This window comes from Ovis aries, chromosome 2 (assembly GCF_016772045.2).
Source record: "Ovis aries strain OAR_USU_Benz2616 breed Rambouillet chromosome 2, ARS-UI_Ramb_v3.0, whole genome shotgun sequence".
In the NCBI taxonomy this organism is placed as follows: Eukaryota; Metazoa; Chordata; class Mammalia; order Artiodactyla; family Bovidae; genus Ovis; species Ovis aries.
The window spans coordinates 9,746,148-9,773,415 of NC_056055.1; the positions used below are offsets into that span (position 1 = coordinate 9,746,148).

Genomic DNA, 27,268 nt, shown 5'->3' on the forward strand with positions numbered 1-27,268 from the left:
CTATGAATTTTATATTTAACCGAAGTCACACTTCAACATAAAATCTAAAGTCAGGCACTAAAAGGATATTTCTCAGTAAGTACATGATGTCTGTGGTCACTGCTTACCGCTCAGGCCAGAATGCCAGGACAGGAGCCAGACCAAGCAGGTCCCTGCCCAAGGAATGCCCTAAGGGACCTGGCCTTTCACTAAGCAATGGTTCTCGAAGTGTGATCCTTGAAGGCCTAGTGGTTCCAGAGCAATGGCCCCAAAGCACCCATGGGGCCTGAATTACAAGGATGGTGGTGGGTAGGCCTCCAGGAACACCACTTTTTCTGTCTCTGATACCAACAACTTTGCTTTTAGTGGTGGTGGTGGGGGCGGGGGCATGGGTAAATGGTGGCCCCTCCAAAAGATAGAAAGTGTGAGTCGTTCAGTGGTGTCTCGTTCTTTGTGACCCCATGGACTGTAGCCTGCCAGGCTCCTCTGTGCATGGGACTCCCTAGGCAAGAATACTGGAGTGGGTAGCCATGCCCTCCTCCAGGGGATCCTTCCCAGCTCAAGGATCGAACCCAGGTCTCCTGCTGCAGGCAGATTCTTTACTATCTGAATCACTGGGGAAGCCAAAAGATAGACCCAGGACCTAATCCCCGGAATCTATGAATGTGAACTCATTTGGGAGAGGGCTCTTTGCAGATGCAATTCATTTCAGGATCTTGAGACAAGACTGTCCTGGATTCTCTGGGTGGGTTCTACGTGCAATGACAAGTGCCCTTATAAGAGACACAGGTGACATCTGACAGACAGAAGAGGGGACACTACAGAGAAGATGAGAAGGCAGGAGGACCACGGACTGGGCGGATGTGGCCACAAGCCAAGGGACGCTGCAGCCACCTGAAGCTGGAGAGGCCAAGAGTAGATCTGCCCCCAGGACCTCCAGACGGTGTGGGACCCTGGTCTAGACCTGCTTTCAGGCTTCTGACCTCCAGAACAGTGAGAGATAGAATTTCTCTTGTTTTAAGCGTCTCAATTTGTGGTATTTGTTACGGCAGCTACAGGAAACTAATACACGACATGTGACTAAATTAGAAGAAACAGCCCCAAAGCAGTTAACTTTGCAAACCCGTGGCTTCCGCCAGTCCCAAAGTTTTCTTTTGCTTTGTTCTTACTCATCCCCATGGCCAGGTCTGATCTGGTCAATGCGCCCACACGCCTGCTCTGGGAGGTTTCAGAAACAAACCTCTTCCTCTGGGAAGCAGACGGTTCGCTGCTCATATACACCCCATCACATCTGGCGCTCACAAGTGCCCTGTGGCCAGACAGGGAACCAGAGCAGAGGGCAGGGCCCATGTCTGTTCCTCCCCCCTCCACATCCAGCCCCAGCCTGGGGCCTGCTGCACAGGACAGACTCATCAACACGATGCATAATGAACGGTGTGCCCAAGGACACACAACCTCCAGCAATGGATCTGAGACCAATTCTTGCAACTTCTGTCCTAGAGTTGTTCCCGCTAAGCCCTGCAGTCCAAGAGAGCCACCAGACAACTTCTCAGTGGACTGGAGGCCCAGAGACAAATGTCATTTCTGGCCACATTGAAGGAAGAGTCCCAGCGATGCCAGATGCCCAGGAGTCAACCAAAGTTCTTCCTGGGTGGAGTTTCTACATCATCCCACCACAAATGCTAGCACTTAAAATTCTAGCAAGTCTCAGGGGTCATGAGAAGTCCTCAGCACACTGGACTTCCGTCCTGCCCCTACTTGAGTCAGTTTTCCCATCTGATGATGAGTGAGCTGGAGTCTGAGATGTCTAAGGCCCTGATGGAGGCCTGACCTCTGCCCCACAGGTGTCTCCTGCCTCTGCCGCAAGGCTCAGCCTCAGGGCCACTCCACCTCCACCAAAGGCCACTGCTTATTTCCTCTGCTACTTTAGCCACTGAAATAATGCTAAAGCTGGTGGGGAGGGATCTCTAATCACAGTGTGTAAGTAATGACTTGGTTAACTCTCTCTAGAATAAACCCTCATTAAAAGACTCCACTCATTACGAAAGAGGGTTAACTGGCCTCAAGCTGCGCTTAAACACAACACTCTCTATGAATGCATGGATGCACGTGGTATTAAATGAACTAACACACATCCAGCCAAGATGTCAGGGGCCGTGTGTACCCTGCTGCAGAGGCTGACCACTGACCCAGTCCTCCAGTTCTACCCAGCTGACCACCTACCAATAACTGGAGCACAAATGACTTTTATTTGCAGATATAGGGAGGCTCTCCTCGGCAATGCCTTCCAGGTCCAGTGAGGTTTCTGCCCTCTGCCCCCATTCCACCAGAGCAGTTCTTTCCAAGGTCTCCCAGGACCTCCAAGCTCCTAGGTCCAACAATCCCTACTCGGTCCTGACTGAATACATCTCTATCGGCAGGCTTTAACGAGCTCCCCTCTCTTCTCCTCCAACTCTTTATTTGCTATGCTCTGAGCCTTCCCATGGGCCTCTCACCTTCTAGCCACTCCCCTTTCTTCTGGGGATTCCTCTTTACCAACCCAACCTTTCCATGTCAACCTGTCCCAAGGATAAGTTCGAAAGCCTCTTCTATTTTTACTCATACTCACTTCCTACATGATCGCACCTAGATTCGTGCTTTTACATATGAACTATGTGATGATGAATTGCAAATCCTATCTTTAGCCTGGACCGCTCCCTGAGATCCAGACCTACCTGAACAACTGCCCGGTGGACACCTCCACCTGGATGCCTAACAGGCAGGCACCCCTATTTACAGGTCCAAACTGAGCTGCGGCTGTGCCCCTTCCCCCAAGTCAGGAAATTCTCCTGACTCCAATCCCAGTGCTCTTCCAGCTAAACCCTGCTGCCAAGGACACAGTCATCGGTTAACAGTAGTCTTCTCCATTTCAGTTAGTACGATTCCACCTCTCTGGGACCATCCTCGTCTCTTCCCTCTCACTCCCTACTCATCAGTCTACCCGCAAATCCTATCAACCCCACCTTCAGAATATGTCCAGAAGCCTACCACTGCTTACCAGCCCACCACCACCACTCTCATCAAGCTGCCTTCCCAGCTCTCTTGTTTTGCTGTAATATTCTCATAGCCCGTCTCCCTGTTTCTATCCTGGCCGGGCCAGCTCACGTCACTCCTTGGCTCAAAACCCACTTACGGTTCTGACTCTCACCCAGAGTAGCAGCCAGACTCCTTGCTTCAACCCTCAGGGCTCTGAGACATGCCTCACGTGCCCACTGACTTCATCTGCTAACCCTGTCCCTCCCGTTTCCTCCCCCGGGGGCCACAGCAGCCTCCTCCCTGTCCCCTGAGCAGGTGGGGCAGGCTCCTGCCTCAAGCCTTTGCATCTGCTCTTCGCTCTTTCTGAATACTCTCCCCGGTCCCCAGATGCCCATGGCCGGATCTCTCCTCCTCCAGGTCTCCACTCAAACGTCCACATCCCTTCCCTGCCCTACCTGTTCTGCTCAGTATTTACCATGCACTCATGTAACACCCTTGTTACCGCTCGTCCTCGTCGTCTCCCCAGCTAGAACGAGAGCTACACGAGGACAGGGACATTGTCTCCTCGGTCTGCGGTCACCTGCAGCGCTGCCTGGGTGAGGTGACCAATCAACGCCTGCTCGCCTAAGGAGCCAAGAACGAACCTTGCAAAGGTCAATGCAGCGTGGCCTTTGAGGCGTCTCCCTCTCCCCACCCCCCAAAAGAATTGTTGATGTCTGGACTGCTTCAGCTGACACCCAGAACTGAAGGCAGCAACGTCCCACCCATCTGGCCCTCGGGAGGACACGAGCTGGAGATGTTTCATTGGAGCCAAAGTTCTGAATAAGCGAAGCTTCTTCCTGAACTGTCACAGTCTTGTCTTCATCCTTTCCGGTGGAAATTTTCTTGACTGCAACGAGCTCTTTCTACTTTCTGAAATACCAACAGGGCAGCCTTAGCAACGCTCTGACACCATCACTTTTTTTCCTCCAGTTTTGAGATACTATTGGTAAAAGAAATTAGTCCTGAATATTCATTGGAAGGACTGATGCTGAAGCTGAAAATCCAATACTTTGGCCACCTGATGCGAAGAGCTGACTCATCTGAAAAGACCCTGATGCTGGGAAAGGTTGAGGGCAGGAGGAGAAGGGGACGACAGAGGATGAGATGGTTGGATGGCATCACCAACTCGATGGACATGGGTTTGGGTGGACTCCGGGAGTTGGTGATGGACAGGGAGGCCTGGAGTGCTGCGGATCGTGGGATCACAAAGAGTCGGACACGACTGAGCGACTGAACTGAACTGATATATAACATGCAAGTTCAAGGTGGACAGGATGGTGATCTGGTATTACAAAATGACTCCAGCCCCTGAAGATGCAGGGCCACTATTATATCTTCCATTAGCAGATTCAGGCCATTGGGCAGGGGTAGGGCACTGAAGTCTCAGGGTGATACCCACAAAGGAGCCTGAAGCCTCAGACCAGTGGCTCTGGGCTCCCCCTCTGCTTCTAACAGGGTCCGGCTCCGAGTCTCACTGCCAATTCCCTGTGGCTCCACCCCACTGCTTTCTGTACCCCTGAACCTGGACCCTGGCAGATGTCAGCCACGATGCAAGCAGTAAACAGCCAGGTGTGAAAACGCCAGCACGTGGAGTGGAGATGCTGATGCAATGATACAGTCACAGGGTGAGCGAGGACAGGGCAGTCAGGACACACCAGGCGGCTAGGAGGGGCCGGGGACAAGGCGCTGCTTCAGGCCGTGTGCAAGTACCATCTCCTTGCTCTTCACAATGCCTTACATGGCAGGTAATTTTGTTTCACAAATTAAAAAACCGAGGATCAGAGAAACAGAGTGACTTTCTCGTGGTCACACAGCTTTCTAGTGACAGAAGCAGGATTCCACCAGGTCTGCCTGACTCCAATCCTTGGACTTTTTAAAACCATCATCTGGATGATTTCTGTTTTTTTTTTTTTTTTCCTAGAGAAAATAATAAAAAACACTTGTTGAATGAATGAAGAAATGCAAGACTGAATGACCAGAAGCTCCAAGAGACAGGGAACATGTGCATTTCCTTGTCTCCTACCGTATCCTTGGTATCTTGGCCGAACAGGCACACGCTCAATGCTAAAAACGGAAAACAGAGAAATGCAAGGAAACAGAGAAACGGAGGGCCCATCGCTGCTGCAGAGAAAGGTGCTTGGGCTCTGCTCAGCGCTGACCTCCAGCTCTCCTTGATGTCTTTTGGGTGTAAAAAGGTTCCTGTTTTCAGCCACAAGAACAGAAATCATGAGGATAAAGGTCACAGCTTCACTACGAACCCGGAAGGGCCAAAAGAGAAAGAACCTACAGCAAAACCCCAGATGCTGCAAACCCCAGTATCGAGGCAGCTATATTTACTATTCCACCCGTGATCCAAATCTTCACGCCATCACCCATGCCTTAATAACCCTCAGAATCATCCACTTCTCTCATGTATCACTGAAATATTTTAATAAATAGTCAAGTAGGAAAGATTAGATTAATAGATTAAAAACTATTAACCTATTAAACAACTCTTAACAGTCTAGAAATTCAAAATATCCTACAATGCATAAATATATCATTAGTCTGAATTAATTTTTAGGCACTTAATTTTCTACAATGTATGGCTGTCAGTCAGCCACAACACTGGGTAATACCGCAGCTCGGAAAGACAGCGTGAAGACTTAAATATTACGAGTTAATTCCCTGGTTAATTTAAACCTAAAATAGAGAAGAGCAGGAGTCTTGAGCAACAGCTGTCAAGTCACAGACTCCGACATTTAGCAGGTGGGGCCCTCCAGGAAAAGCTGGAAGCTTCCTTCAAAGGAGTCATGGCACATGGAAGGTTGGCCCAGGTCAGTAATAAGAGTTGCTATTAACAGTGTCTTACACAGAGGCACTGACTGTGTTTTCCAATGGGCTGGTTCACGGTATGACACGTATCAGCTAGCAATGAGCACTGCTCTCTAAAAACCCGCCGTGCTATGATTCGCCCTACACAACTTTGGAGACTCTGCAGACTCAGGAATTCTCACCCACTTAGAATGCCCTCGACAGGCAGGCGGGGAAGGTGAGGCCACATAGGAGCCCATGCTCACTGTCCTGCACATTCCAGGGCACCCATGGTGTCCTGCACAGACCCTGGGAGCAGGTGTCTCAACCATGAAGAGTGAGGCTACACCTAGGCTCTCACACTAGCAATATAAACAGAGAATACACCCCTTCTGCCATCAACGTTACTTCCTACTGAGGTTGCGACTTAGCCTCGATCACTGATGCCCAACACTCCTGGCCATTCACCTTGGCATGAAATGTAAAGAGGCCTCCCGACAGGACTGCACCCCTTCTCTCCTGCCCACCTTGACAACTGATGCCAGGAGCTGCCCAGCTGCTTAGAAAGCTCTGCCGTCCCTCCACCATGCTTGCCCCATCCTGGCACTACATCTGGCCTCCACCCCTCTGTTCTCCATCCACCAGATCAGCTGATGACCTTGTATGGGATCTGGAATGCACAGCCAGTTCCATCCACGCGCCCTACTATGAACACCCAAGCCTGGTCCCTCACTTCCCAGAGGTGTGCTGCCCCCGGATATACAAACGAGACTCCTCTATACACAGTCCAGTCTCCCCAAGGGGTTTGAAGATGATAAACTAGGTGTGCAGGCTGTTGCCAAGCTTCCTAACCTGCACACACCTCTCTTTCCTGATGTGTAAGCACTAACCTTGAAGGGTTATTTAGAAGATTAAAGCACAGAGATGTTCATAAGGCGCCCAGCACAGCATCAGACACCTAGCGGGGCTCAGTAACTGTTAGTTCTCTTCTCCTGTCTCTACTAAGCACTTGTCAGGCAAAACATGAAAAGTGTGGTCCAACTGTGGAAAAGACGAACTCTTAGGTCACAGGTGGAGAACTCATAAATGAAGGCAGGAGAGGAGTGCTTAGCCCCTGTGAAAACCAAAGGAATGGAGGGTAGGGGGCCCTGCATACATCCGCAATGAAGAGGAGGGAGAGGTGGGCACACACGTGGACAGGTTCACTGCAGGATGGGAAGGTGGTGTCATCAAGGTGGTGGGTGTGATGTACCCACGCTCTTAACCATCGTGGTTTGCATGAAACCTGGAGGAGGCGGAAGCCAAGGGTGAGGAGAACAGTATAGACAGTGAGGCTGTGGACGTTTCCAGGGTTGCTTTCTCAGATTGAGGGCTTTTGCCATTAAAGGGTTCAAGGGACTTCTCTGGTGATCCAGGGGCTAAGACTCCATACTTACAATGCAGGGGGCCCAGGTTTGGTCCCTGGTCAGGGAACTAGATTCCACATGCCGCAACTAAGACCTGGCACCATCAAATACATTTTAAAACAGGGGGAGTTTTTGAGAAGCAACCCGGTCATATCATCCTGGTTCCACGCTCAAGAATGAGTTTCTTCAGGACAAGACAAGACTTCCAGATGCTCTGTACTGGCCACTGCAGCTTCATGAGAACTTTCTTAAACATGCTCAAGGAGCACAGGTGGGAAACTCGAGCTGGGTGGTTAGACAGTCTGGGCTCCCGAGAGACCCCAATCACTCCCCATTGCTGGACCACCCCAAGCCTGAGAACCGCAGGGCCATTTGGAAAAGCAATTCACCGTTTTTGATACATATGACTTGCAGTTTGCATTTTTGTGGCCATCTCCAGAGGACAATCTTAAGGATGTCTGAATTTTTCCAGCATCTGCCTTATTTGTACAGTTAACAGTAACTGATTAAGCAGAGTGAACTGTGCCCATCAGAAAAGCAAGGGGCCCCTTTGGAGTAAGCAGATGAACCCTTACAGTCAGCCTGCAGTTTATGATTTTTATAGCCAAACTCTGGTCCCAAGTCTGGTTGGGTGAGAACACACATTTCTGGAAATCAAATGAGTTCCAATTACAGGAACACAAACCAACAGTCAAGATAAAGACTGAAAAGTGAAAGTGAAGTCGCTCAGCTGTGTCCGACTCTTGCGACCCCATGGACTGTAGCCGACCAGGCTCCTCTGTCCATGGGATTCTCCAGGCAAGGATTCTGGAGTCGGCTGCCATTTCCTTCTCCAGGGAATCTTCCCAACCCAGGGATCGAACCTGGGTCTCCCGCATTGCAGACAGACGCTTTACCCTCTGAGCCACCAGGGAAGCCCCCAAGATGAAGATGGCGCCTGGATGGTTCTCATATAATTCATTCTGCTAATACCATCCTGGTCACTGACCAGCATCAGGCCTACTGGTACTATGGAATTTTGTGCAAATAAGGTTAATTTGTTTAGGGCTACTTCAATTTTCCTGCTGAAAGCCAAAATGCTAAACAAGAAGAAGCTATCATTTAAAAACAATTACACAGACATACACATGTGGTTATGAGATTTAACTGTCCATCGGGGGGAAAACTTTGGCTTAAAGGACAAGACTCAATGAGGCCCAAAGCCATCTGATTATCTGGTTGACCATGAACAGTCTATTTTTCAGGCCCTGTGAGAAGGAGAGATGCCAACTGGTGCCTCAGAGGGACCCTGGGAGGGTCACTTGAGATGCGCAAACTGCAGGACACGGGAAGTGGATCATGGAGGGCCCTCAAACGTAAGTTCCACCCCCACAGTCCACCTCCAGGATCCCTCTGATGTCCAGGCTCTATGAGAAGTCAACTGCCACCCACTGTTCCCTCCTCCTGAGAATGGAATCCAGCACTGCAGCGACAGTGGCAATAAAAACAAGCATTTACCGAACATCTACCACAGACCAGGCATTGGGCTAAGGGTATATAATACCACTTTAAAAAAGGAGAAAACTGTTTGCCTGTGCCAGGGCTTTGTTGCGGATACAGGATCTTTTTTTTAATTTTAAAGTTGTGGCATGCAGCCTCTTTTAGTTGCGGCATGTGGGATCTGTTTCCCTGACCAGGGATCAAACTCAGGCCCCCTGCATTAGAAGCATGGAGTCTTAGCCACTGGACCACCAGGCAAGTCCCTACATATCGTCATTGGTGCACTTAATCTTCATTCACACCGCTATGAGGGCAATATGAATACAACCCCACATTTTACAGATGAAGAAACTGGGGTCAGGTAACTAGCCTAAGGTCATACAACCAGACAGTAGCTGGTGCCAGGATCTGAAACCAGGCAGTGTGGGCTCAGAGAGAGGGTGAGTGAGATGCCTCACAGACCAAGCATGCAAAGTGGGAGCCACAGGGACCATCTTGTTCAACTCTGGGGCTCTCCCAGGACCAAGCAGAAGGCTGTGCATTTTGAATGGAGGACTCACAAAATGCTTTGCTGAAACGAATTCCTCAGGCCTGAAAAACATGGCCTTTCAGAAACTCCCCTCCAAGCCTACTGTCTAAGGTCCTGCCTGTCCTGAGCTTTTGGCAGTACCTCTTTAACATCTTGCCCCCTGCAGTTTATTCTTCTGGCAGACAGAATGATCCTTTTAAAACCAAATCATGTCACTCCTCTGCTCAAAACCCCCAGTGGTTCCCCATTTCACACAGGGTAAAGGCCAAAGTCCTGACAACAGTCTCCAAGGCCCTATGCAGCCATATCAGTCTCCCTGTGGCTGCTCCAACCCATTGTGCACACTCCTGCCCCAGGGCCTTTGCACCTGCTGTCCTCTCTGCCTAGAACGCACTTCCCCAAATGACTGCTTGACTCAGTCCCTCATTTCCTTCAAATCTCTGTTCAAATGTCACCTTCTTGGTGGTGCAATACTCCTGACTCTCCCAATCTCCCTCTCTGCCCTTCCCCCAAAGCACTTCTTACCATATGACAGGTGATATAGTTTCAGTATTTATGTCTCCCCCATTCCCACAAGAACGTGAGCTCCACAAGACCAGGGATTTCTGTTTTGTTCACCACACTATTTATAGCACCAAGGTCAGATCCTAGCACTTAGCAGGCACTCAGTAAGTGTTTGTGGAATGAATGAATGAGCCTTGGTCTTATCACCTTCTCCTCTACCCCAGCCTCCCTGTCTGTATGGCCTGGATCACTTGTTAGGCAACTGGTACACATGGCGAACAAACGAGTCCCTCACCGCCTCTATCCCTGGCCTGCCTTATCTCCAGATGAAAGGGCTGGACCAGATTATCAACAAAGTCCTTCCAACTCTAAAAACCTTCAACTGACCAAAAAAAGGCAGGGGCGGGGGGGGGGGGCCCTAATTCTTCATTACAGCAAGGCTGAAGCTACATTTATCTGCCTATGAAAACCGCATTCAGAATGCTAGAATTTTCTACAGTTAAGGCCCCATAGCCCTCCACGCCTCTTAGAATAAATGAGGTTTAAATGCATTGTGCTACACAATCTGTAACCTGAACATCAGGTTAGCATTAACCTCAAGTGCTGAGATCACTGGTCTTGTAAAACCGACCCAGGCTGGGTTACAGGAAAGTAAACCAAACCACGGCAGTTGTCACCTAGGATCAGAAACACCAACTCTCCTTGTCCCCCTCAATTTAACACTAATTCCTTAGCAGCCCATGCTGTTGCTTTTGGGGTTTAGCCAGAGGCCCTCTGGAGAAGGAACAACATGAGGTGTTCTGGGCCAAAAGGAAGGCGCTGGGACGAAAGCAGACCCTGGTGTGATAACACAGCATGCATGGCACAGCTTGGAGCGGCGGTCAGAGAGTCACAGGTCCTTCAAGGTCAGTCCCAACCGGGCCCATCCAGCCTCACTCTTGACTTCGGGGAGCCTCGGGCTTTAGTCTCTCCATCTGAAGCTGGGACTGCATGAGTCTAATGCTCCACAAAGCATCCAAGACTCTTAACCCTACCTGGCCAATCTAACCCAATATCTGGGCTCAGTCATGCCCGACAATCTTTGCAACCCCATGGACTGTAGCCCACCAGGCTCCTCTGTCCAAGAGTCAAATTCACCAGTGGTATCAGCTTAGGGCTATGTTAATGTTCTCTGGACGTTTAACACAGAACTCTCTTCTCACACTGATTGCTGGGTCACTTGACAGTAACACTGCCCTGGTCTTTCAAAGATGCTCTATTAGCTTTAACAACAGAATCAATATAAAATCCCTTGTGAGCTCCTTCCGAGGCCCCGCCTTCTGGACAAGACCCCAGCCGACGGCCCAGCCCTGGTCCCCTCACAGGCTCCTCTAAACTCTGTAAACTGATCACTTCCTACAGCAGCAGGAGGGCACGGTGGCGAGGCACCTGCATCAGAAGAGTCAGACCCAGGTAGGCACCCCGGCTGCGCTGCTCACTTCCAACTGTGTACATACCTCTCTGGGCCTCGGCAGCTTCAGTAGTAAAGTGGGAATAAGATCATCCTTCACAGAGCTGTGATAAAGATTACAGGCTGTGCTGTGTATAGTTGCTCAGTCGTGTCTGAGTCTTTGCAACCCCATGGACTATAGCCTGCCAGGCTCCTCTGTCCATGGGATTCTTCAGGCAAGAACACTGGAGTGGGTAGCCATTCCCTCTTCCAGGGGATCTTCCCGACCCAGGGATCAAACGCAGGTCTCCCTCACTGCAGGCAGATTCTTCACCCTCTGAGCCACCAGGGAAGCCCAAGAATACTGGAGTGGGTATAGACTATCCCTTCTCCAGGAGATCTTCCCAAACCAGGAATCAAACCACAGGGTCTCCTGCACACATGCAGATTCTTTACAAGTTGAGCTACCAGGGAAGCCTCATTAAGATGATATTGCTTAATAAATGTAAATCACTTAGCTCAGAGCCTGGCTAAATGGTAGTTATTATTAGAATTTTTTTCTCTGCATTGCAAGTCATACAGTAAGGTCTGGGCTGATTCTTTCTGGTGTATACTCTGGCACTGTGGTAATAACATGGGGCTCCATTACTAAGTGTATGCAGATATAGGTTAATCAGGGAGAGCAAACAGATGGCACACAGGCCACCTCCCACCTCCCCTGACCAGGCCAGGCATCTCTAGCTGATCTCAGCACTCACTACAGCCTTGGGCTGATAAGACACAATATAGAGCTTCAGGCACCTGTTAGCACTGTGGGGAAACCCATCTGCTGTTCTCCGGTCACTAGGCAGAGATGGAAGCCTGGGAGAGATTCGTGCATTAGAGAGTGAGGGCAAGGGCCACGCCCACATACAAGTGATGAGGAAAGAAGGGGAATGTATTCACTGCTGCAGACCCAGCACTTTGAATGGTGCCTGCCACGGAGCAGGTGCTCTAATGTCTGTTGGATGGAAAAATTAGCATCTAATCTACCTGAATCCATAGCACAGACTACTGGGTCTAACCTAGCAGGTGTTCAATGAACAAGAGAGGGCGGTGGGGGCAGCTGGCTAGACCCTCACTTGAGTACAGCATCAGTAAGTGGACAGAGTACCAGCTTAGGGAGGGCCAAGGCCTGATACTGCCACTCACTCAGCACATGACCCTGAGCAGGAACTTCTGTCCCCATGTGTTCAGTGAAGGGAATGACCAGACAAAGCCCAAGCCCCTTTCAGTCCTGACATTCAGATCTAGGAAGCATTTTCACCTTCTAGGGACTCCCACTAGCCACAGCCTCACACACTGTTCTTACGCAAGATTCTAATGTCAGGGGCCCAGGAGAGAAATACAAGGGCGCTGGGCAGCCACTGGCTACATGAGTCACTGTCTGGGTTTCCAAGCCCAGGCTCGACTGTTCAGCCCTTCAATCTAGCCCACACTCCCTGCCCCTACCCTATCCCATCTTCTCCCACCTCATTCAGGGCACCCATCCCATAAACACTCCCTAAGTGCTGGCTGGGGATCAGCCCACAGCACTGAACAAGACAGAAGTGGCCTCTGGAGCTGGCATTTGGAAAGCAGAGGAAAGCACAGAAATACGAGGAGTAAGTGAAGAGCATAAACAGGCCACAAGGGACACGGGCCACAGGTGGGGCTGGAGGGGCTCAGGGAAGGAGTCTCAGAGGGGAGGATGGGATTGAAAGCTAAAGGATGAAAGGGCACTGATCATGGAAAGACTGGGGAAAAGAATGTCCCAGGCAAAGGAACAGCAGTTGCCAAGCCCCTCAGGCCAGGGCGCTGGCAAACTACGGCCGCTCGTGTATTTATGTATCATCTGTGGCCGTTTCTGGATTATGCTGGCAGAGGTGCCACAGAGACCTACAGCCTGTGGAGTGTGAAGGACTATCTGACCCTTCATAGGTAAAGACGGGCAACCCCTGGTTTACAGAGTTAGAGGGTCAGGGTAGCTAAAACAGACTGAGCAAGGAGGAGACGTACGAGAAGACCGGGGAGGTGGGTGGAAGCCAGGCCATGCTGGCTTGCATGGGTTACGCAGATCTCCAGCCTGGTATCAATTCCTCCTTTCAAGCCATCTCCAATCCATCCTGCAAATGGGGGCCAGGGTGATCTCGCTGAAATGCAGAGCTGAGCACCGTACCCTTCTGCTTGCATGGTTTCCTAAAGCACATTACAAGGAACACTAGCTCCACGGGATAAACTTCAATAAAAGCATGCCACAGTTAAGTAAGTTTGAGAAACATGTCATTCTCCTCTCTCTCTCGGATGCTCTGAGGCAAGCACCCTAGCACGTGAAATGCTTTGGAAAGTTCCACAGCAAAGAAATCTGCGGACTTTGACTCGCCATTCTTCAAATTATTTGGCCAAAGAACCCTTCCCCCCACCAATAAAAATCTATTAACATTTAAAGAACCAGTGTTCCATGAGCTGAAGGGCATACTCCTGTGCTTGGCACACCCAGCTCCAGTAGGTAATCCTAGAGCCTGTCCTACATTTTGTGGATGTGGCCTGGGAAGCCTTCTCTCTAGGCTGTCCCTTGCCTTCTTCCTGCCATCAATGCCCTAAATAAAGGTCATCTGGCCACTCCAGTTGCTCTATCCAATGGAACAGCAGGAACAGCACTAACGTTTATAGCAAGTGAGTGTCTGCCTGCGCCCCTGGTGGCAGACGTCTGCTCCATGGGCCTGTCCAGCATTGCTTTCCCCCTATCTTTGGTCATGACATTCCTGCTCTCCTTTGGGGACCACCCTTCTGCCATCCCCTGCCAGCTCCAAGGGTGAGGTCTGGCTAAGCAGAATATTCCACCCTCCTGATTTGGAGGGACGAGCTTAGGGGAGGAACACAGGACCGAAGTCAGGCCAATGAATTCCAGACTAGGCTGGGCGCCCTTGGAGTTCACGATGAGGCCATCGAGATGGGATTCAACCCCAGGTCCTCCTGCCCAGTCTTGCACTTCACCCCCAAGTCTCTGCTAACTTGAGCAGCCAAGGCCAGTTCAGCACTGAGTCATCCTTAGATTCCAGTCACAGGTGCCCACAGAGGGCACCAGGAGAGCTGGGAAGTGCTACTCACAGCTCCATGTCCTCCAGGGAAGCATGGCTACTTCTCAGCAAAGGGGGCTGGCCTGGACCAGCCATTCTTTCAGGCGGCAGGTGATGACCAGACAGAGGTAGCCATGCCACCAGGGATGAAGGAAAGGGGAGTGCGGCGGGGGGCCGGGGAGGGGGGCATACCTGCTTGCCGCGCTTTTCCTTCCAGCTGCACTGGCTCCGTCAGCCTGCAAAGGAAATCCAGGACACCTATATCAGCCAAGAGGAAGACACAGAGGCTACCCACTGTACCCTACCAAGCTCCCACTCAAACACCAGCTTTCAGAGGGGAGAGTGGGCCACCACCCCCTGCTCCATTCCTCCAGGCTGGAAAAATCTGCCCCCAGTGGCAAGAGGGGGTCAGGACAGCCATACCCCCACCCCACCCTACACCACCAATCTGCTTGGCCCTTTAAATCCAGCTGAGCACCCACTGCCAACATAAACCCAGCAACCACAGAGCTCCTGGGACTCAGTGAAAAGTAAGTAACCAGCTAAATCTGAGATTGAATTGCACCATTTTTATTTTCAGCTGGGATTTCCAATAAAACACTAGCCGCAGATTTATTCCTACCAACTGGAGGGGGGAAATCCTATTATGTTAAAATAGGCTGTCCCCCAACCCTGCAAGCAGAGGGAGGCAAGAGAATGCTGGTTTGTAATCACTTTTATTTGGGGGGGTGGGAGGTGGGGAGATAAGGCTAACCAAATGAAACTTTCAGAAATCATAAAATTCTGGTTCAGCTGGAGAGACTGAGGCCCTAGAAGAGAAGGGAGTTGCCTGAAGTCTCATGAGGACCGAGTCACAAACACCCAGCGATCCTGACACCTAGGCCCACGTGGGAGAGACCTCAATGCCAAGGCCATGGCCATGGGAAAAACTAAGGCCATGGGTTCTCCAAGACCCCTAGTTGGAGATGCATTGCCCAGCTTTGGGGAAACATTTATGATAATAGTAACCACAGTTGGAATAATGCAAGCTCAAAACTCAAGTGCACATGTGTTTCCAAATTCGGACTCTTTTCAATTTTAGAATGGGGATGTGTTGCATGTGTTCTATATTTTGCAACAACCCTGGAAGGGTCTGGGGAGCACCCGGTGCTCAAGCAGGTGGATGTTTCTGTAGGGAAACATATGCAGTCAGCACATGGGTGACATGAAGCCAGCACCTAGCCTCTTCCCCTTTCTGGTCAAGTTCTGTCACCTCACCAGTTAGAAAACGTCTTTTTGTTTCCAAGCTTTCTGAAATTCAGGGCTGCAAATGAAGGACTGAGGACTTAAAAACAGCAGCAGCTACCTGGTTATGAGTGCCTCTGAGAAGCTGCAAACTGGCAAAACCAGATGGTGGACTTTGATTTAAATAGTCAATATATAAAAATAAAGGGATTTCATCCCCCCCAAAGCCAGATGTTCAGCTTCTAAAAGCAACACACAGTCCCACGTGACCAATCACCTTGAGGTGACTTACCTGGTTAGCCACAGTCCCCACCACCCTCTCTTGTCTACTTCCCCACCCAGTGCCCTGTGGGTACCAAGACTCACTTCCCCAGCCAACTTCCCACCCAGCACTAATGTACAGGCACTGAATGCTTCTCATTTAATCCTCTGGACAGGTTTCCCAACACACATACACAATCTCTCCATTTTACAGGTGAGGCACTGAGGGTCAAAGAATTAAAGTCATTTATCCAACATTCCTTGTGGCTCAGCTAGTAAAGAATCTGCCTAAAATGTGGGAGACCAGGATTCGATCCCTTGGTTGAGAAGATCCCCTAAAGAATGGAAAGGCTACCCACTCCAGTATTCTGGCCTGGAGAATTCCATGGACTGTATAGACCATGGGGTTGCAAAGAGTCAGATAGGACTGAGTGAATTTCACTTTCACTTTCATCCAACATCCCACAGCTACAAGTCCAGGTGTGGGTCATTCTAATGCCCACCTTCCTCAGCTCTGGAATGTTTTATCTCTCTCCAACACTCAAGAGAGCCAACTGGGAAATCAGGTGAATATACACAGCCTCCACTGCCCACAGGAAGGAAACGGACAGGTGAAGGAGAAACAAGGAGGCAGAAACACAAGGCTTGGGAGGGAACAGCTAATGGGATGCCAGTGTATTATTTCCATGGAAGAAACCAGAGCACAGAAGATGGTTCGCAAATAATTTCACTGGGAGCAAAAGAACAGGATCAATTACAGCCTCTTTCCGACATCTTGCATTCCTCAAACTTGTAAGGAAAAAGAATGCAAGGAGTTGTTTGACTGCTCATATCAGAAAAGGCAAAAGTGGTAGGGGTGGAAATTCTGTTTCCAGAGAGCTTAAACACAGTAAAACCTCCAGCACACCTTTCAGACTCAACTACGTGTGTATTTGTAGAATTTCATACCTCTCTTTAATATTATCTTTTTTTTTTTTTGTCCTTTTCCTTCACACATAATTTCACACAAAGTTGACCAGTTCAAGTGTATTGAACATGCAACTGGGCAGGGAAGAGAGTCTCTCTTTGGCACAGTTGCCCATCTCCATGTGCGTTCCCATTTTCCCTTTTATTGTGTTCATGATATTTGAACTTCTCATCACTGGTAGCTACATACATTTTCGTTTTCCATTCATTTTTATCAAATTAAGACAAAGTGTTAAAAATGTTCAAATAGCTGTCCAAGCAAATCTTTCTGTAGAAGCCTAGATAGGGTGGGATAACTGGAAGGAAGAGTGCATCCCTGCAGGGTGGGAAATGTCTGTTTATTGGCAGATATGAGAAGCAGATATGGTAGGGTGATAGAGACGGACCATGGACCACGAGTGAGAGATGCTCAAGAGAGCACACGTCAGTATCACAGCCTCTCTCAATCTCAGCCTTTGGGCCTGAGTCCAGACCCACCCGAAGCTCCAATACTTTGGCCACCTGATGTGAGGAGCAGACTCACTGCAAAAGACCCTGATGCTGGGAAAGACTAAAGGCAAGAGAAGAGAACAACAGAGGATGAAGTGGTTGGATGGCATCACCAACTCAAGGGACATGAGTTTGTACAAACTCTGGGGGATGGTGAAGGACAGGGAAGCCTGGTATGTTGCAGTTCATGGGGTCACAAAGAGTCAGACATGACTTAGCAACTGAACTGAACCAAACTGAACCAGACTACTTTAACAACAGGGAACAGCCTCGATGGGCCTCCCACCCCCACCAGCCACAGTGCTGAGGACACCAATTCTCAGTTGCAGAGATCCCTAAGGTGCCAGGCTGGCTTTGTCTGTGTCCTCACAAGTATCTCAAAGCAAGTCTTACTATTTGAATTAAGTTGATATTGCCATTTTCCTGGGCCCAAATTACCAGCAATTTCATTCAATTTGACCCAAACCACAAACTCACAGATTACCCAGTGTAATCTGATCTGATTCTCAATTTGAACCAAAGTTTAAGAGCACAGGGCTTAGAGTCAGAGGGTCTGAATTCAAGTCCTGGGTCTGCCATTTTTGAGCTGTACAATCCTTGGCAAGCCATCTGCACTCTCGAGGCCCCAGTTTCTTCATCTGCAAAATGGCAATATGCCAACACTAGGATCTATCTCTTGGGACTGGAGGGAGACTTAAACATGATAAATAAGCTATATACATAAGACTACTTAGTGTGAGCCCAGCTGTAATAATAATAATAATCATTAACAACCCTAGATATAGCTATAAAGGGTACCATTTATTGGGCCCAAGAAACTGAGGCATGGAAAAGCAGAGTAAGTTGTACAGGAGGACACAGCAGATGGGCAAGAGGCAGAATCAGTCCTAGACCGAGCCACGTGTCTTCCCAGCCTGTCCTGGGGCCTGATCTGACTCCTCCGCTGCAAGACTGAAGGTCATAAGCATCTACCAGACCCAGGGCCTTGAGGCTTTCTCCAAAGGGCTGGTCAGAGTGACAGTGAATACAGTGATGCTGCTGCTGCTGCTGCTAAGTCGCTTCAGTCGTGTCCGACTCTGTGAGACCCCACAGTGATGCTGGTACAGTACTAAACAGAGGCCAGGTATGTGTAGAAATGGAAACTCTACTGCTGATGCCACCACTGGACCATGTGCGCCTAAAGATGCAGCTTCCGCCTGGCTCTGTCTGGGTCTCACCTTCAACCTTGGGCATGCTCTTTCCTTTCCCTGGACCTGAGGTTCTCATAGGTAAAAACAGAGACAGGAGGCACGAGAGTTCAATCAGATCATCGCACCTCCTTTCATCTCTGACGCTCTATGTGGAGTTGACCAAACCTAACCAGACCTCTCAAGGGTCAATGAAATATGGTGGGGGCGTGGGCTCATGAGAGGCCTTCCTCCTCTTATGCAGGTGGTGGTAAAGGTACCCAAACCCAGACCCCCAGCCAGCTCCGCACAAGGGCACCCAGCCCCACCCATTCCTTACCACACCAGCTTCTTCTCAGGGCCTGGGCAGGGCTATTTTTGGTTTCATCCGACCCTCCTCTTCCCTCCCAAATGAACGTTGAGTTGTTCTTTTCCATCCTCTTATTAAGGATTTTCTTGGAAAGAAAATATTATTCCTAACCCAGAAATTTTATTTCTAAATTTGTGCAAATGTAAGTTGTAAGACATTAGCTGCATTTCACATTTTGTGCAAATGGCAGAAACAGGCAATTCGTGTGCTACGGGATGGGGGCTGGCCAACGATTTCGATAAAATAAACCCTTTTTTAATTTAAATGCTAATGCACTGAATTAAAATTTAATAACTGAGGAAATTGAAAAGCCGAGCAGGAATATTGGAAATAAATCCAAGCAGAAACAGCTGAAATTAAAAATTCTAGAGAGTGGGAGGATAGCAGCTAAGCTGTCTTATATGATTACATTTTTTTTTTTTCAGAATGAAGCAAAAAAAAAAAAAAAAAAAATCCTATCTCTCGCTGGCTCCAGGGCAGTAAATCCACAGTGCTGTGATTTATTGCTCAATTTTCCTGAGGGAAAAAGGCTTTCTTTCATGCTGAAATATTTCATAAATTTCAAGCCAGCATAAATTCTTAATTTAAAAGTTATGGAGGTCACATTTAGTGCACTGGTACGGTTCCAAAATCTTAAAGGAATAGCAGCGACCAAAAAAAAAAAGCAAACAGGAGGGGTAGAATTTGCTCCTTTTTTTTTTTCTTTTTTCCATTTTGGTTTTAATTCATGAGTTGAAATTTCATTATTAAAGATTCTTCCTGGATGGATGGAACCCAAGCAAGCACATGGGGAACTGGTGTGTGTTTGGAAATCTGCTGCAAAAGATGAAGAGATAAAGATTTAATTCAATTATAAAAAGGCATTTTTTTTTAAAGCCACTTGAGGAATTTCTGGTAAAAATTTCCTCCCTTCATTGCCCGGGAAGGGGTGAGAGTGGGGGAGGGTGGCCAATGTAATTGCTTCTCTTAGATTGCCGATCTTTTGTGCACACTGATATATTCATTTGTTATACAGCTGTTCAGCGGCGGAAAGAATGCTGGGGCGCCCATAATTCTAAGCAAATCAATCAAAAATTAATGATTTGTCATGCTTGCACAATGGAGGAAAACAGCTCCTTGGGTCCTGGCTGCCTGATCTGGAAGAATGAAATGCCTTTCTGCGATAAGAGAGCAGAGCCAGAGGCTCTGGGGGGCTGAGGGGCCACTGGAAACGTGGGGGCTCGTGGCCCTGGAGCTCCGAGAAGATGGAGCAGGCATCTCCAAGATGGCGCGTCAGCGGTCAAGCCCAGGACAGACCTGAGACAGCACATTTCCGTGGTGGTATATAATTAAGATCTTGCCTTTTCCCTCCCCCACTGCAACTCAAAAACTGCTTCCTCCCTAGAGACTTAAATGACTCCCCCTCCCCCCACCAGATCTGATTAGCCCCTGTTCATTGTTCTCCCAACATGGCTAACACCCTACCACCAGTGCCTTTCGCCAGCTCTATGGGACGGGGACCACAGTTCCTGGAGAGCCTGTGTTGCCCCAGACTCCTCCTGGATAAAGACCACATCCCACATGTGGTTGTGTCTCTAGCACCCAGCTAAGGGCTTGGCACAAGCCAAATACCCAGCAAATATGGTTGAATCCATTAATCACTATTTCTCTGGTAATACTGATCAGCTGGTAAAGAATCCACCCACAATGCTGGAGACCTGGGTTCGATCCCTGGGTTGGGAAGATCCCCTGGAGAAGGGAAAGGCTAACCACTCCAGTATTCTGGCCTGGAGAATTCCATGGACTACACAGTCCATGGGGTGGCAAAGAGTCAGACACGACTGAGTGACTTTCACTTTCACTTTCTCTGATACTGAGGTTGCTTCGATGAATGATAAATTCCACTGGCAATTATACATGGGTAAGCTATGACAATCGATCTTAAATAATCAATCAATCCTTTATTCACTCAACACATATTTCTTGAAAGCCTACTATGTGTCACGTGCGATGCTCGGCTTTGGACGGACAACCTCAAACCCACTGGTGGACAATTCCATACCCCTAGTGTTCACTGCTTCTTGGCTTCCTTCCATCCTTGGAAGGGAAGAGTGGACACAAATGGGGGGAGGAAGGGACGCTCCCTGATTGTTCAAATCCTTCTGAAGTCTCATCCTCTTTCTTACTAAGTCACATGACTGTTATATTCACAAGCACCAAATGCATATTGGTCCAAAATATGTCTGTGTACTTTAGTTTGCACATAAAAATTGTTTTAAATTACCAACTAGTACAACCGACCCTGCAAGAAGAAGCTCAGCCTCAGCAGTGAACGAAATCAAGTGCACTTGACCTGGAGGCCTTCAGGAGGCACCAAACCTTTGAGAAGAACCTACCAGAGCCTCAGGACCTGCCCAGAGGATGACTCTATGTCCCCTACAATTTACAGAGGACAGGAGGACAAGTGGGTCTGAAACAACTTAAGTTCCATTTACATATCTCTTTCCTTTCCAACCACCAATGGATCCCTCAAATCTAACTTGAACTTTTGTTCCAGTGAGTCACATGACTCAAGTCAGGAGAAAGTTGTTCGCTCATCTCACAAGTATTTACTGAGCTCCTTCTATGTTCCAGACACTGTTCTAGGCAAATATGGTGGAATCTGTTATTATTTCCCTGTCCTCACAGTGATCACACTCAAGCCTGTGTGGCAGTTACTCAGTCGTGTCTGACTCTTTACGACTCTATAGACTGTAGCCCACCAGGCTTCTCTGTCCATGGGATTATCCAGGCAAGAATACCAGAGTGGGTTGCTATTTCCTACTCCAGGGGATCTTCCCAACCCAGATATCAAACCTACATTCCTTGCTCTCCTGTACTGGCAGGCAGATTCTTAACCACCAGCGCCACCTGGGAAGCCCCATATTCCAGTGTGTGTGCGTGCATGCTAAGTGGCTTCAGTCATGTCAGACTCTTTACAACCCCATGGACTGTAGCCTGCCAGGCTCCTCTGTCCACGGGATTTTCCAGGCAAGAATACTGGAGTGGGTTGCCATGCCCTCCTCCAGAGGATCTTCCTGACCCAGGGATCAAACCTGTATCTCCTGTGACTCCAGCATTGCAGGTGGATTCTTCACCACTGAGCCACCAGGGAAGGCGTATAATCAAGCATAATTACACTCAAGGGCAGGGGGGTAATCAGAATGCTGGGCCTAGGGAAGAGCTGTGGGCTGCAATTTTAAGTAAGCGGATCAGAGTAGGTGTCACTGGGAAAACAATGGAAGGTGAGGGGGTTGGCCATGCGGTGACTGGGAAAAGAGGAATGGCCAGCGGGAAGACCGAAGGGCAGGAGTGTGCCCGGTGTGCTCAATGCACAGACAGGATGCCAGCGTGTCTCGGCAGATCAAGTGAGGATGAGAGAAGGTCAGCTGTGTAGAGCCTCACAGCCACTGAAGGGCTTTGCTTTTACACTGTGGAGCCACTGGAAAGTTTGGGCAGAGCCATATAATTTGACTTCCATTTTTTAAAAAGTCACTGTGGTTGCTCTGTTGAGAACAGACCACGGGGCAAGGACAGAAGCAGGTGGGAGGTTGGTAAGGAGGTTACTGTCACAATCCAGGTAAAAGATGAAGGTGGCTGGCACGAGGGTTGTGGGAGTATGGGAGCTGAGGAGGCATCCTCAGTTCTGAATATATGAGAAGGTAGAACCAACAGGACTTGCTGATAAACTGGATACGAGACATGAAAAAAAGGAAGAATCAGGAAAGATTTTTAAAATGTTGGACCAAGAAAAATGGAATTGCATTCGTCTGCTGATGAGAATATTAATCATCAGCCTGTCACTTTACAGATTGTCCCACCGCACTGAATCCTCCAAATAACCCCATGAAGAAGACAATGCAGTTTATGCCCCTTTAACCAAGAATTAACCAAGCACCCAGGGGGGCCAAGTGACTTGCCCAAGGTCAAACAGCTGGCCCAAGGCTTGGGCAGGGCTCACACAGGTCTTGTCACTTAACTCCACGGTCATTTCCTCTACATACTTGGCCCTTCATCTCTAGAACTGATGAATCAAGCCTGGTCCTAAACAATGTAGATAAACTATTTTCCTATTCAACCACTGGGCTCCAACTCAAACACAGGTAGTCCCCACTTTTACTCACCAGGTGTTCCTGAAACACACCCATTAAGTGTGACTGCATCAGCACTGAACACAAGCTTTGCAAGTTAAAAGAGGATTCCATTCCCAGGGAACTAAACATGTTATAAATTCCCTAATTAGACCCTGCTTCTTAGATCACAGTCAGTGATATGTTTCTACCATGTGGTATGTGGTTTTATTTTCTATTTATTTTCTCAACTGAACACGGGTGCTTTAAGGATCCGAAGCATGAGGGATGGAGTGGAGGCTGCCTGAGAAGACTCCGAATTAAAAGAACTGGAACCCAAGAGGCTGATACCACTTTTCAATAGATATTTATAAAGTTCAGACTAGATGTGTGATTCTGAGCAAGGCCTTGGGGGGATTGACATGGCTCCTTACTCATTCACCAAAATACTACCCATTAAGTGCCTACTATGTGGTGGGTACCAAGATAATTACTGTGGACACAATAGCAACAAGAACAGTGGGGGAGGCAGACCGTGATTATTTACTTCACACTCTAAGGAGTACGTCAAGGCGGTATATTGTCACTCTGCTTATTTAACTTATATGAAGAGTACATTATGAGAAACGCTGGGCTGGAAGAAACACAAGCTGGAATCAAGATTGCCGGGAGAAATATCAACAACCTCAGATATGCAGATGACACCACCCTTATGGCAGAAAGTGAAGAGGAACTGAAAAGCCTCTTGATGAAAGTGAAAGTGGAGAGTGGAAAAGTTGTCTTAAAGCTCAACATTCAGAAAATGAAGATCATGGCCTCTGGTCCCATCACTTCATGAGAAATAGATGGGGAAACAGTGTCACACTTTATTTTGGGGGGCTCCAAAATCACTGCAGATGGTGACTGCAGCCATGAAATTAAAAGACACTTACTCCTTGGAAGAAAAGTTATGACAAACCTAGATAGTATATTCAAAAGCAGAGACATTACTTTGCCGACTAAGGTCCGTCTAGTCAAGGCTATGGTTTTTCCTGTGGTCATGTCTGGATGTGAGAGTTGGACTGTGAAGAAGGCTGAGCGCCGAAGAATTGATGCTTTTGAACTGTGGTGTTGGAGAAGACTCTTGAGAGTCCCTTGGACTGCAAGGAGATCCAACCAGTCCATTCTGAAGGAGATCAGCCCTGGGATTTCTTTGGAAGGAATGATGCTGAAGCTGAAACTCCAGTACTTTGGCCACCTCATGCGAAGAGTTGACTCATTGGAAAAGACTCTGATGCTGGGAGGGATTGGGGGCAGGAGGAGAAGGGGACAACAGAGAATGAGATGGCTGGATGGCATCACTGACTCGATGGACATGAGTCTGAGTGAACTCCGGGAGTTGGTGATGGACAGTGAGGCCTGGCATGCTGCGAGTCATGGGGTCGCAAAGAGTCGGACAAGACTGAGCAACTGAACTGAACTGAACTCAGTTTTTGTTTTTTTTTTTGAACTCAGTTTATAATTATCAACTAGGAGACTTGCTCTGAAGAGAAAGGCCTGAGTTCCCTGAGTATCTTTGACAACAGGATCCATTGAGATGACAGAGTTGGGAAGGACTTTCCTGTGGGACGGATGTTGGAACAGGGCACACAGCACTCCCATTCAATAGCGGGAATGCAAAATCTAATGCAAATGGCGCTAACACAAGCTGGGTGCCAGCGAGCCAGCAGAAGGGTGCCATCTGGCCCAGCTGGAAAGCCTGGATCTCTGAACCTTGTGGGGCTACAGCCTTCTCTGACGGCCTCCACTTCTGGAGGAAGGAACCAGCCAACTGACATGGCCAGGCTCACACAGGAAGCGTCTGACCAGACCCCAGGCCAGAACCTAGCAGCTGAGGCAGGCAGGCCCCTCACTGACTGGCCAGATTTCTGACTATTAGAGAAACCCATAGGAAATGACCAATGTCTTTATTCCTCTAGGTTACCATGTCTTTCTGCTCTTCCCCAAGCCCTTGCTATCTGAAGACATGTGTCAAGAATACATCAGGCTTTCTGGGAATGGAACCAGCACAGGCTGTCTCTGTTTTATGCAAGTTTCTCCTCCTCTCTGGGGGGCAGCCATGCAGACTGGAGCAGGCTCCTTTTACTGACTTCATCGTATCCACCACCATCATCATCACCACCACCACCATCACAGCCACGGTCATTGGCATCACCACCATCATCATTACCACACTGTCACTGTTACCATCACTGGCATTACCACCAACAGTATCACCATTATCACCACCACTACCACCATCACTACCAGCAGCAGCACCACCACCAGCACCACCAGCATCGACTTTGTCACTGCCACCAGCAGCTGGTAACTACTGAGCATCTGTAAACCAGGCTGAGGAGTTTCAGATTTACTCTAAGGCTCATAGGTTGCTCAGAAGGCATGTGCACCTCTGAAAGCAACTATTGGTTACAGTACGGAGGCAGGGAGCCCAACACAGAGGCCACTGTCATCTTCCAAAGAAGAGATGATGATGCTGTGAGAACCGTGGTCGAAGAGAGAATGCTCCAAGACCTAGAGCTATTGGGAGTGACAAAGATCTCCTGAGATAGCGTTTGGAAAGTCCCCGGGGTGGAGCTAGCATGCAATAGTTGCTCAATAAATGACAGGGTTAAAAATAAATGCACCATTGCAGCTGCTGAGAAACTCTGTCAGCCGTGGACTGCATGCAGACAACTGGGAGTAAAAGGCGAATCCACTTCCACCCCTGAGGCCTGACTCATGGGCCTCAGAAGAAGCTGGGAGTCCTGGTTCAGAGAGGAGGGGCAACAGCCTCCCCTGCGCTGCCGTGTGGGACTCACCCCTAGACCACAAGCCTTTCTCATCCCAGGGTGCCGGGTGCCACCATAATGGGAACCCTCAGTCCCTACCTGGACCTAAAGGATCTAGAATAGTTCCTGGTTGCTTAGTGAGTATAAATTCTATTTGCTCAGCTGGGCTGGATCACAGAGAGTTCTAAGGTTGCATCAAAAAGCATGAGGCTGTTCCTGGGGTCAGGCCCAGCAAGATTATTAGTTTTTGTTTTTGCTTTCTTACTTTTTATACTGAAATAATTTTGCATTTATAAGACAGTTGCAGAGAAACTATAGGGATTCTGTCTGTAAACAAGGCTGCTGGAAGGGGTGATACGCAGGGATTAAGACCAGTTCGGGGGCTGATGCCAGCACCCAGGGAGGGTCAGCTGAGACCTGAGCTAAGCAAGGTGAAGCCCAGTTTCCCTCCCTAGGCCCAGCAGTCAAAAAGCTCTCAGGCTCTAAGGCTGAACCACGAAGAAGGGCCCCAGCAGCAGGGGTGTTGGGCACTGGGAGTCAGGCAAGGGGGTGGGGGTGGGGGTGGGCACAAGCCGTGCCACTTGCTAGCTGCACCCTGGCCAAGTGACTTGACCTCTCAGCGCTTCAGTGCTTTCTTCTGTAAAATGGGAGTGACGCAAGTGGCCACCTCACAGGCTGCCGGGAGGACAAACTGAGCTCCTCAGGCTCACACTTAGAGCAAGGCCTTTACTCCGCACAGTGTCAGCCTGGATTATTGGTCCAGCATGAAGGGCATCAAGAGGGATAGCACCAGCAATTCCTAGCGTCCACCATCTACTGAGCACCTCCCGTATGCCAGCCCAGGGCACAGACATCATGTACACCGTTTCATCTCCATGACAACCCTGAGCGGTAGGGACCACCTTCACCCCCACTGCCCAGGCGAGGACCCAGAGTTTGCAGGGTGCTGGGACAGCCAGGAAGAGCCTCAGCCCAGCCTCCAATCCAGATGCTCCAATTTCAAGTTCACATTCTCAAACCCAGTGCCATGCTGCTCCAAGGCCCAGCAGGGTGACCTTGGCGAGTGACATTCCCCACCTTCAGGAGAGGACCCACTCCTCTGGGTACACAAATGCTCACTGCTTGTTTTCTTTTGAAAAAAGAACTGCATCTCAGTTCTTTACCGTCACACAGTTAATCTCTCAATTTACAAAAGAACGAGTCATGTGACTGGATTCCACAAAAATTCTCTCTCCAGGTTTATGATTTTACAGAAAACTCCAGGGAAAACCGCCTGGAGCGAGTTAAAACCAGATCAGCCATAAACTATGTCCTGGTACAGCCTCACCAAGCCAAGACTCAGATTACTCATTAAATACACGATAAATATTCACTTCAGATCAGCAGGAACTTGGGGAGGGTGGGTAAAAAAAATTTTTTTTTGCTTCATGGGGGGAAAAATCCATTATGAATACAGAGTGTGTCAAGCTTCAAATTAGTGAACCCAGAATTGGGGGATTGGGGGACAGAGTTTTTTTGAGTCAACTCCGTTAAACCGTGACCACCACCCTTAGGTATTTTTAAATAAGGCAGTAAGTAAGTGCTGCAGTTCATAGGGTCACAAAGTCGAACATGACTTAG

The 27,268-nt window shown here is 48.9% G+C and overlaps 1 protein-coding gene across 24 annotated transcripts in view; it reads right to left on the bottom strand.

Moving 5' to 3' along the window:
- Window positions 1-27,268, bottom strand: part of ZNF618 (zinc finger protein 618) — a 206,565-nt gene that overhangs the window by 77,132 nt on the left and 102,165 nt on the right. For all 24 annotated transcript variants that reach the window (XM_042242837.2, XM_042242846.2, XM_060408853.1 and 21 more), the window contains one exon: window positions 14,467-14,510. In XM_042242837.2, the coding sequence (XP_042098771.1) occupies window positions 14,467-14,510 (44 nt within the window). The remainder of the gene's footprint in view (window positions 1-14,466; window positions 14,511-27,268) is intronic.